At 50.9% G+C, this 11,965-nt stretch overlaps 1 protein-coding gene across 5 annotated transcripts in view; it reads right to left on the bottom strand.

Moving 5' to 3' along the window:
- Positions 1–6,028: 6,028 nt before the first annotated feature.
- The window catches only part of Radil (Rap associating with DIL domain), a 61,089-nt gene continuing 55,152 nt past the window's right edge, over positions 6,029–11,965 (bottom strand). For 4 of the 5 annotated variants that reach the window (XM_023713509.1, XM_023713510.1, XM_023713506.1 and 1 more), the window contains 6 exons: positions 9,627–9,777; positions 8,665–8,855; positions 8,028–8,376; positions 7,026–7,165; positions 6,553–6,692; positions 6,029–6,396 (listed from right to left, as the gene is read on the bottom strand). In XM_023713509.1, the coding sequence (XP_023569277.1) occupies positions 6,291–6,396; positions 6,553–6,692; positions 7,026–7,165; positions 8,028–8,376; positions 8,665–8,855; positions 9,627–9,777 (1,077 nt within the window). In that variant the 3' untranslated portion in view covers positions 6,029–6,290. The remainder of the gene's footprint in view (positions 6,397–6,552; positions 6,693–7,025; positions 7,166–8,027; positions 8,377–8,664; positions 8,856–9,626; positions 9,778–11,965) is intronic. The other variant, XM_023713508.1, reaches the window with a different exon arrangement.

The following is an 11,965-nucleotide window of genomic DNA, read 5'->3' as shown; positions in this document are numbered from 1 at the left end:
TTGATGCGTGGGCTGCTGTTTTTGTTGTCTTGATTTTTTTTTTTTTTTAAGATGAGGTCTCGCTGTGTAGTTCAGGCTGGCCTCAAACTGGAGACAGCCCTCCTGCCTTCGCCGCCCCCCGCCCCCCAAGTGCTGGGATTGCAGGCATGCACCACCAGGACCAGCGTAGGTTTTTTCTGATGCTTGGCCTCACGCCCAGGGCTGCTCACAAACCAAGTGATCTACGCTGAGCCACACCCCTGGCCCTTCACATGCTCAGCTTGGATGCATACCATGCTTTCATCTTTATTAATTAGCAGGTAAACAGCATGGTGAACCCACTGCCTGGTGTCAGGACAGGAAGCCTGGTGACCGCACATCTGCTGTGTGCTCCTTTCTTTTCCCCATTCCATTTCTGAATCCTGAGTCACCCTCCTGAAGAGCTGTAGGAGTCCCTGCTCCCACATAAATTGGGATCCCTCTAGATGCAGTGTTCCCTTTAGCACTAAAAAATAGTATCCCACTGCAGTCAGCCTTTTAGGCCTTCCTTTTTTTCTGTGCAGATGCTGTGCCGACTTGCTCGCTTTGTGGCACCCATGTGGCTGTCCCACCAGTCAGAGCCGACAGTAACTGGCTCCCAGCTGCTAGCGTCTATTCCTGTACCACCGATAACCCTCCCAGCTGATGTCCCTTCTGTCCTGGTTCATTTTGTGCCAGGGTCATCCTTTTAAAATTGTGTCTGGTCTTGTAACTCTCACTCCAACCCTTCCAAGTAATAGTCCTGTCTCACCCAGACTAAAATCCAGAGTCCCCAGAGCAGCCCCCAGCTGCATGAGGCTTGGGTCCTAGTCTGGCCCGACTCCCACCAACTGCCTCTGCCACACTGGCCCCCCTTCTTAGTGCTCCCAGCCTAAGGTCTGTGCCTGTTGCTTCAGGGAGAAATGCTGTCCCCTAGATAAGCACACAGCTTTCCTCACAGCAGACCCTTCCTTGAGCGACCCTTGCTCACAAGGCTTGCCCACGTGTGGTGTTAACACCCCCCATCTCCACCACATGCTCCATCTCAGCTGGTCTGCATTAACTTTGCAGCCCTTCGCACCGGCATGTTCAGTGTTCATCTATTATTTAGTACCAGGCTAGAGAAATCAGAATTGAAGTTCAGGAGGTCCAGGAAAAACACTGTCTCTTGTTCATTTGTATGTCCTGATTTCTGGCTGCGGGATTTACCTGTTACTGAGAGATTTATGCTAAGGTCTCCTTTTATCATGGTGGATTCAACCCTTGTCTTCATCTGGCTTTTATGTATTTTGAGAAAATGTTATTAGGTGTGTTCAGAATTTTCATCTTTCTGGTGAACTGAACTGTTATTTTGTACATTGAATACATCTTTGTCCACTTTCAAGCCTTCTTACATTTTACATTTATCTGGTAAATATTATGTACCTAGATTTTATCTAGCTTGGCAATCTCTTCGTGTTTTTTTTTCCCTTTTTTCCCCCTTTGTGTTTTTAACATTAGGGTCCACTTATATATAGTATTACTGAATTTTGGGTAAATTTCTACTTAATGGTACTTTTCCTTTTTTTTTCTTTTTTGCTGCTGTATTTATTTATTTATTTTTAAAAGTTACTTGAGAGACATTCCATTTGTTTCTTTGAGGGTTTTTTTTCCTTTTCTGCCTTTGGGTTTTGGTTTTTCTTACTCTATCATGTTTCCACTTTCTTAGTTTGAAAGTTGAATATTCTTTCTAGCCTTCTGATGGCTACACCTGAGATGTCACACCTATTAGTAACAAAGTCTAAGCTAACCAGTATCATTAGTATCCCTTAAGGCAGCGCAAGACCCTTACATTTTCCCTGTTACGCTTTCTGGCTCACATGCAGTTAATGACAGGAACTGCCCCTCCGCCTTTACACTTAAATCCCCCCAAGTTAGATATTACTGCTGCTTTCGATAGTGGTTTAATTTTTCCTTACATTTATTTGCTTACCGTATACTCTTTAATATGCATCAGATTTTATTTCTGCTTATATATTTAGTGCACCTCCTATGTAAGAATGATGGATAGCCGAAGGTAATACATAATAAAAGCTGTAATTTTTTTAGTTTCATCAAGGACATTTCTGGAGTGAAAACATTTTGTTTCTTTTGTTACCAAGAGTGCAAGGCCGTAATACAGTGTCTACCATCCACTTTGGTACCTCTGTTCTGACCTGTACTAAGGTCTCTGCTTTTACTCACCATTAGGGCAAACGTAGGCATGGCAAAAAAGAAAAAAAAAAAATCAGGTTTAACTTCATGAACCTCCTAAAATGGTTCTGGGAACTGCCGGGTCACTTGGACCACACTTCAGTGAGAACTGCTGACTTAAATCAGTTGACTTTTACATCCATGAGGTCTACTTCCTTGGAGTAATCCTCATAACCATGGTACAGAAGCGAAGTGCCACAGCACATTGGGTCGGAGATGAACCCACACTCCCAGGGAAACACAGTTTGTCACTCAATTCAGCACGTTCACTTCCTGGACAGCTACACCATCTGGGGCATGAGGCAGAAAAGGGAGTCAACAGGCCCCACAGCAGATACAGGCAACGAAAACCGGAAAACACCAGTTTTGTTACAATAAAATTATTAACCCACATTAGCCATTTACGCTCCTATTTTCATGTGTTCAATAGAAAAAAAAAAGCTCATTGTGTTACCATATACTCTCGTATCTCAGACTTTCCACTGAAAGTGGAAATTAAAATTTTAAATAAAAGCCTGCCCAAAATGCCTGCCAAGACCAAGCAGACATGTCCTACCACCTTTGTATAGCTGAGGGCCTTACAGTGTAACTTAAAATCTAACAGGATACTTGTTCCTCTGTATAGTCCATGCTTCATGTAACTGATAGCTTTTTTAAAATTTCTGTATTTGGTATAGGGACCCACTACACAGCTCAGACTTGTAGTGATCCTCCTGTTTTCAGTCTCCCCAGTGCTGGGATTACAGGTGTGTGCCCCCATGCCCAGACTCGTGCACCGACTCAGCCTACCCCTTGGGCCAGCATGGAGTGTGAACTGGGGATTAGGGACTGAACCCTGGTTCCTGTGCTTGCCAAAGCAGATGCTTAGTCCACTGGGCTGTCTTGCCAGCCTGATAGCTTTTTTATTTTAACTGATAGCTTTGTGATGTAACCTGAATTGTTTAAACTCTTGATGTCATCCAACCCTCCAATCACATGTGCCAAACATTTTGTACCTCCCCACTTTCCCTTTAGGAGCCCTGAAGCCCTGCTGGGTGGGGCTATCACTCTGGGAGAGATCCTAGTCCAAAGCCCACTGGTGTAATGAACTGCCTCCTGCCTTCTTCCCTGTGTTTGGGCTGTTTTCTGCAACACTGTCAGACATTTTTCCTCCTTGAAGTATAACTTATACACATCTCTTCACTGTCTTCAATACTAATTATCTCATTGTTGCTTGTCTGAAAAAAACCCTTTTTTATCCTTTCCTTGAAAGAGTGGACTGAGTTTTTCCTGGCTCTCTGACGAGGCCATTATTTGCTGGTCCTGCCTCTGCTCTGGATGCTGGCATCCAGAGGCGGCTTTTCCGGAGTCCTGCTGCTCCCTGGCCACTGTTCAGATCACCTGTCTCTGGATTCTGTACCCTCCCCACAAGGCACTTAAGTGCATACTGCACTTGACTGATCCTGGCTTCACTGAGGATTTGGGCCCCCCATCCATTCTTAGGGAATTTTTTTTTGTGTGTGTGTGTGTGTGTTTTGCTCCTTGAATGCCTTCAGGGCACTTTTGCATGGCTGGAGTGTTGTGGGGATCGAACTACAGCAAACTGAGGCTGCCAGCATTGTGGAAGCAGCCACTTAAAGAACTGAGCTAGGGCTGGGCCCCCCCCCCCATCCATTCTTAGCCCAAATCCATCTGTTCTCTCTTCAGTAGTGCTCTTCCCCTACTCTCCCTGTCTCCTTCCACAACTCCACCTAATATAAGCTACACCTTTTTGTTTTGCATCTCTCAACTTTTATTTTCATGTTTTCTGGCAAATGTTCAACCATCTCTTTCAGTTCATTATCTTTCATCTGCCTAAAATACTTCATGTTTTAGCTGATTGGGATGGTGGTACTGGGAGGTGAATCCAGGATCAACACTGAGCTACATCCCCAGCCCTTTTTTTTTTTTTTTTTTTTTTTTGGCAGACCTGGGGATTGAACTCAGGCCCTTGCGCTTGCCAGGAAAGCGCTTATTCCACTGAGTCATCTCCCTGGCCCCGCCCCTTTTGTTTTTGAGATGGAGTCTATGGTGCCCAAGCTGGCCTCAAACTTGCAGTCCCCCACCTCAGCCTCCCTAGCAGCCCTTTACCTAGAGAAGCATCACATGTGCATACCTGGCAAAGGCTTCAGTGTGCTCCTGGCCCAGCTTGTCCCCTACAAGTGTGCTGTTGCTGAGGCCAGGGTATGGCCGATCTGTGGGACCAAGGAGGGCAGGAGTGCTCATGGCCACAGAGCTCACCACCACTGCAGTCCGTCCAATCTGCAGACGCCAGCTGTGGCATCGCTGTGTGGGGATAAATGCCTTGGCTTTGAGGCTCAGTCCTACAGCTTCCCCCAGCACCACACTATGACACTGGCTGACTGCCATACAAATCAGTCTCCCTGCTTTTGCCTCATCTGGAAACTTTGCCAAGTTACATGGGCTAGGCCCACATGCACTCAAGGGGCCTTGCAAGTGACAAATGAGCTCCACATAATACCCTGGGTTACTTGTCTGTTTCCTGGCCCACTGTCCAGTCCGTCAGGAGCTCTCCAGTACTGGGGTCCCTCAGCATTTAACCGAAGTCCTGCAATGAAGTCTGCACTAACTTGGGATGGTTAAGACTTTTCCTCTACACCCTGTTCCCAAAGCAGAGGAGTAGACTGGGACCAGCGACCTGTCACTCTTAATGCAGCCCCTCTGATCTTAGACCCTCATTTCAGTTTTGGGCTCTAAGGAGTCTTTTTTTTTTTTTTTTTTTTTTTTTTTGCGGAACCAGTGATTGACTTCAGGCCCTTGCGCTTGCCAGGGAAGTGCTTATTCCACAGAGCCTTCTCCCCAGCTCCTAAGATTCTTTTTCTTTTAGGCCCAACCATGCATTTTAAATGACTTTTTAAAAATATACTTCAGCTATCATTGTAGGCAGCTGGTTGGGAGCCACTGGTTCAAACCAAGTGAAAGGCCAATGATGCTGCACTGAAAGGGGGTCTAGAGCACATGCGCTGCACCCCCACAGTGCTCAGCAGGGGCAGCATGGAGCTGATAGGGCTGCAGCTAGGGCCCACTTGGGATACTGCTCCAGGGCTCTAGGTCCTCCATGCTGTCACCTTTTCCCATGATGTGTCCTCTAGAGTGACAGGCTGTGACCCCTACTAGTCCCTGTCCCCAGGAATTCTGTTCCTGTCTAGGACACTGCTCTGTGCATAGCAAGGAAAACACAGAAGTCCCCTATACCCAGGCCAAGGAGCTGCAGAACCTGCTCAAGGTGCCCAGCATGTCTCAGTCTGTAGTCTGGCCAAGCACAGAAGTGTGCCAGCCCCACTCTTCCCGTGATGCCAATATAGCCCCACCCCTTGGCCCACACCATGAGGTTGGCAGAGGAACCTGGTAGCCTGCCAGGATGAAGAGACAGTGACGAGGTGTATGACAGCTACAGATTTAGTGCTTGGTATTAGGGCCAAGCGGCTGGCTTCAGTGATTAGAGACAAAGGTGGGGCAGCTGGGCATAGGGTGGCTTAGTCCTCAGGAGCACGGCAGCTCAGAAGTCCCCTTCCAGCCTTCCAGGGGCTTCAGACCTGTGCTCTCGGTACATGGTATGCCAAGCCAGGCAACTAGAAGGTGAAGCTGCCTTGCTTGATGGCTCTGCCTTTCTGGCTGCAGGAGCACTGTGGTCTTTGTCCTACCGCTGGACAGGGAGGGGCAGAGCTACCCAGGGCTTCCACCATGCTGCCAGGGAGGGAGGGCTGTGCAGGGCTACAGATATGCCAGGCTGCAAATGGCAGAGCCCAGCACTGCCCCAGAGGATAGGAAAGATAGTTTATTGACTCTATACTTCTCTGTTAAAGTCTTTACACATAAAAACTCTGTAAGAAACATTACCTCTTAGTGTGTCATATAAATAAAATATTTCAAGAGATGTACATTATGAACAGGCATGTCCTAGTGAGGCCACCACACAGTAACTCACTGGGGCAATTAGAAACCAGATGATGGATAGCTTGGAAGCCTGGGGGGCGCCTGGCGGACCAGGGTGCTGGAGGTGGGGACTTCCGGATTTCCAGTTAGGGTGGGGGTGTGCGATAGCAGATTTTCTTGGCTGTTTCCACATCAGACTTGGCAACCAAAAACTGCATCTTCTTGCCCCCGTGCCGGATCAGGTCCACAGCTCTGAAACCAACCAAAAGGAGAGGGTGATATGGAGGCCCTGGACCTCTATGTCCCAAGGCCAGGACAAACCAAATTCCCTCTTGCTCAGGGACCTCATGGAACAAGGAGAGCCCTGCCCTCCTGAGGGTGCCAGGGAGGGGTGCAAGGCAGTGGTACCTCATGTAACTGACACCCATCAGGCTGGTGCCGTTCACCTCTAGGATTCGGTCTCCCAATGATAGCCGCCCATCAGCTGCTGCAGGACTGCCTGGAAGCAGTGTCTGGATGTAGAGCCCTGGGGTGCCCAGGGCTGTGTGCTGGGGAGAAGCAGAGGAGGCTGACACCCGACATCCCTAGCAAGGACCCACCCACAACAGCAGGCCCCCATCCCAGTGCAGGCTTTATTCAGTATGAGTATCATATGTTGTACAAGAACTGGGCCCAGAACTGCCCCCAATGGCTGGAACAGACCTTGAAGGTCAGGCAAGCATGCAGGGCAGCTGTAGGACCAGAAGGGCCCTCCATAGCCATGGCTTCCTCCACGTTCCTCCCCCGGCCAGGCCATGCTACCTAGCTGCACACAGGCTGGACAGGAAGGGCAATGGCAGCCCATGGCTTTGGGGTAGGCAGGGGAGGCATGGGCCACTTACCATGCCGTCAATGAGGCCCATGCCCAGCCCCAAGGGGCCTCTCTCCAGCTCCACAGAGAAGACATAGCAGAAGTCCTCAGTGCTGGAGCTGCCACTTGAGGGGTCCAGGGGAGACTCATCCACAGGGGCCACTGTGTCTCCTGAATGGGCAAGGAAGGGTGCAGGGGCATGAGGGGCTGCAGGGCTGGAGACCAGTGTCCACCCCAGGAAGTCAGGACATAGAAGAGCAGAACGTGGACAGCAGCCAGGGCTCATTCGGATCCACCTGTTGGCCACACACAATATGCCTGCAAGGGGAACCTCATCCTCTTCACAGCTGTGCCAGGACAGTGGCCTTTCTGTGCTCCTGTGTGTCCCAGCAAACTTTTCTGGTCTCTTTACTTCTGTCTCTTCCTCATCCTATTCTTCCACCCTCCACACCCTCCCTATGCCTCCGAGTTTGCCCTTCCTGAGATTCCCATACTGACCACACCCAAGCACGGCCCCAGGCCCAACCTTCTCTTTCTGAGGCACTCATGCCCACCAGGGCCCTGGTCAGGTCAAAGCCAGGGCTGGTCTGGAGCACACCTTGCAGGTAGCTACCCCAGCCAGGCTCTTCCAGGAGACCCCAGCACTTGGGGCCCACTAAGCTTAGCCTGAACATGGACCCAGTGCTGAGTTCTTCCCTGGGCCTGGCTATGGACACACAGGGACACATTTGCACACAGGTATATGGCACCTGCTTAGGCCTACATGGGGTTACCCTCCCCCACCTCCTTTTGGAAGCTTTTCTAGCCTCCCAGCACACATCTTTGGGACAAAGCCTGTCATCTGTGAGATCCACCTCTACCTGCTGCAGAGCCCAAATCTTGGTCACCTTTACCCAGGAGCAGGACCTCCCTTACCTCTCCCTCTGTCCCCATACTGCGGGAAGGCTGCAAACACCTAGGACCCCAAGATGGGAATACCCCAAAGCAAAGGGCAGGATCTGAGGGGTGAGGCATGCACAGGGCTGGGCCTCACCTAGAGCTGCACCCAAGGGGCCTAGCCCATTCCTTTGCCCTTCAGGAAGCATTTTCCCACAGGGGCCACCAGGCTCAGACCAGCTAGGGCCCCCAGGCTCGAGGCCCAGTGGGGTTCCTGGAGGTGTAAGAAGGCAGGAGGAGTCAGTGTGCAGGAGGCCAGCCTGGGAGTTCCTATGCCCCCCTCGGCCAGGCTGCCGTCCCCCTGGGGGCTCCTGTGCCCCAGAAGCCGCAGCACCAGGAGCAGAATGTGCAGGGGCAGCTTCAAGGACTCCTCTGCTGGGGTCCCTGGCAGCCAGGGAGCAGCCCTGACCCTCCAGGTGCCCCTCAGGGATGGTGTGATACAGGCCCTGGGGAGAGAAAAGCAAAGGGTCAGGCTTTGAGGAGAGGCAGGCCAGGTGGTCATGGTGCCCATCAGGAAGAGATGGTCCCAGGGCCACCAGCCATGGGACATTTGCTAGTCTGCACCATGAAAAGTATCAGAGAACCCAGAGAGTGTCCCCATCTGCAGTGCTGGGCTGAGGTCACTCATACTGGCTGTGTCTCCAGGGCCCAGCAGAGCCCTGCACCTGTGTCCACCCTAATACCACATGACAGCCATGGGACACAGGTCCCTCCCCCAGCCTCCTGTGCTCTACCTCAAGACTGGCCAGCTGGGTGGGCCCACGGCCAGGACTGGCTGGGCCACACAAACTCCACAGGAAGTGTCGGATGTAGAGTAGGTGCTGGTAGACACTGTCATCTGGGCAGTCAGTCTCCAGGTCCACCTGGAAGCCCTCACTTGGCAGGATGATGGGTGGGGGCTTTTCATAGGACTCCAGGATGTGCTCTGCAGTGGCACAAGTGAGGGTACATGACTGGCCCGCTCCTCACCCAGCCCCTCACCTGGTATATGGGACCTGGACAACAGGCTGAGCTCCAGGCCTGACCTACCCTGACCAGGGGGGATGGTACCCTGCCAGGGTGACCAACCCCAACCCACTCTCATCCTTTCTCCATCCTTAATGACCACCTAGTAGTAGGTGTCCAAGTGCTCCAGGATGGGGAGTAGGCCTTTGCTGTGGGGACTCTTGGCCCCTCTCATGGAGCTGCTGTGCACAGCTCACCAGAGTGAGCCCCTATCTACACACGTGGCCAGGATTGCAAGGCTGTGTGACGTGTGAGCTGTCTACTACCGCACCACGGCATTGCTCAGGTGGCAGGGGACCCTGAAAGGGACATCTCCAATGAGCTCCCAGTGTGGAACAGGATGTGTGCAGGCCTCAGATGCAAACCAATGAATGGGAGGAGCATTTCCCAACCCCTTTGCTATGTTTACATACTGAAATATGCATGCTGCTCTTGGAGGTGTATAATTTGTAAATAAATACGTATATGTGCCTGCATGCAACTGTGCAGACCCCCCAGCCCAAGGCTCCATGAGGGGAAGGGGGACCTCAGACCCAAGCTACAGTGGGAGCTGGGGCACCAACTCATGGGGCAGGGCAGGCCCCAGGTGCTGGAGGGCCACACTACCAACCTAGAGAGGCAGGTACCAGCAGCAGTTGGCTGTCCTCACCCTCAGAACAACAGCCCCAACCCCTGCCTCTGGCTGCCTCACCTGACTGGAAGGCATCTGGACAGTCCTGGGCTCCGGGCTCCCACGCGCTCATGGGGCCCATGGCTGAGGCCAGCTGGTACTGGGTCAGCAGCCGATGCAGCTGTGCTGGGCTCAGGGCAGGGAATGTGGCCCGCAGGGTGGCCCAGCTCATCTGGGAACAAGGAGGAGCTCAGGGTCAGGCCTCTAGGTGTGCAGCACCGCCCCAATCAGAGGGAGGGTCACTGCACAGGGCAGGGCTCCCCAGGAACACAGAGCCCAGGATTTGCATGCCACCACAGGGCTGCACAGGGCAGCACTGGGCACTCAAGAGGATAGCACCACAGTCAACACTTCAGTGCCAGCCAGGAACCACCCCACATGGCTCCAAGTCCAGATCAGAACTACTGGAAAGTTGGGAGGAATGAAATCAGATCCTAACTCACACCACATAAAAGAAATCAAGGGGTGCTGGAGATACATGTGAGAGGCAGAACGCAATCATTCAGGTCTGAAGAAGGGCTGACTTTCAACTGTAAGCTCAGGGTAAATAAGGTCTGTTTCTTGTTCTTTGCAGTACTGACGACTGAACCCAGGACTTTCACACTGAGCCATATTTCCAACTTTTTCGTGTTTTTTTTTTTTTTTTTTTTTTTTGAAACAGGGTCTTGCTAAGTTGACCAGGCTAGGCTGTAACTCCTGACCCTCCTGCTTCAGCTTCCCAGAATTCTGGGTTTACAGGCCTGCACCACACACCTGGCTGGGAGAGTTTTCTTATTACAGAAAAAAGTTTAAGTCCTTGGGAAGTGGTGTGCTCCCCTGACGAAACCAAGCCTAGCACTGCTGTGGCCCCTGGCCTTGGGCATGGCCACGGCAAACCCTTTCTCTTCTCCAGCTGGGCTCCTCCTCTCCTTTCAGGGCCCATTCCTCCTACTGTTTGCATGCAGTCCTCCAGCATCCCCAGGCCATGGCAGGGTGCTGGCACCCACATGCTGGAACACAGCCCACCCTCCTCTCCTGGTGAATGAGCAGGTGGACGCCAGCAGTTCTGGGGGCAGTTCCTCGGCCTGCAGACTCTGGCTCAGGTGGCTCCTCTCTGGGTCGTGTCTCACACTCATCCTGCTCTGGAAGTTACTGTGGCGTTCTCTGGGTCAAGTTCCAGGTATGAGGGGCCAGGGAGATGGCTCAGTAGAATAAGTGCTTGCCTGGTAAGTGCAAGGGCCTGAGTTTAATCCCTGGTTCCACAAAAAAAAAAAAAAAAAAAAAAGTTCCAGGTGGGGGATGACCCCGCAAGCTTCCGCACTGCCTGGGCTCCTCAGATCCCCGTCTGAAAGCTGCTACTGGACGTGGCCTCCTGACTGCTCGTTCAGCTGTCTTTTCTTCCCCTCTTCCTGTTTCACTCTTGCTTTTCTACTGATGTCTGGAGGCTCGGGCAGTGGTCATCACACATCTATGGGCTGTGGTTCCAGGAGTGCATATTCCTACGAGGCCTCTAGCCCTCAACCTCATGTCAGTTCAGGGATCTTGGGGGAGAGTCCTTTTGATGCTGTGAGTTCTGAGAATAATGTCAGCATCAGAGAGGCACACGGCAGGGTAGACGCCACATCATGTCCCTCAAGTACCCTGTGTGCCTCTCTGGCCTTCCTGCTCCGCTCTGCACTTGCTGGGCTTTATTCTCTCACTGTACCTTTGAGCTTTCTCTTCTCCCCTCATAGTTTAAGTTTCCAACAATCTCCATTGTTTTCTTACTTATACATTCATTATTTATGAATACTTTTAGAAGGATAATTTTGTAATATTCTTTTCCTTGAATACTGTTTCAGGGGGCACTCAACTAAGACCAAAAGTCACAGAGTCCTCAAGCTAAGAACAGTGTTTACTTTTAGTCTAGACAGGGTCTCATCACATTGCCCAGCAGGCTGAGCTGGAACTTGAGATCCTCCTGCCTCAGCTTTCAGAGCAGCTGGGATTACATGTGTGCCCTACCAAGACCAGCTACAAAAGAGTTTTTAAAGATTCTATTTCTTTACCGCATAGGACTAGTCTGATTTTTATTTCCTCTTGTATTAGTTTTCATTAGTATTTCCTAATTTGTCCATTTTATCTAAATTTTAACATGTATCAGCATAAACTTATGACAATAATTACAATACCTTCTTCCTGATTTTTAATGTAGGCTCTGGATGGAGTCCCCTTTTGCATTAGTACTTTGTGTCTTCTCCCATTTCTCTGCTAAAGAACCAATTCTCAGTTCCACTGCTTTCCTCTCCCTCAGGCCTGCTGTGTTGCTTGTCCTCTGCCCTTATCCGGCATGGCCTCTCTTCTGCTTTGTTTTATTCTTTTTTTTTTTTTTTTTTTTTTTT

The sequence above is a fragment of the Octodon degus genome, unplaced genomic scaffold, assembly GCF_000260255.1.
Source record: "Octodon degus isolate 3935 unplaced genomic scaffold, OctDeg1.0 scaffold00031, whole genome shotgun sequence".
Classification (NCBI taxonomy): domain Eukaryota; kingdom Metazoa; phylum Chordata; class Mammalia; order Rodentia; family Octodontidae; genus Octodon; species Octodon degus.
This window is presented reverse-complemented; position numbering and strand designations above follow the sequence as displayed.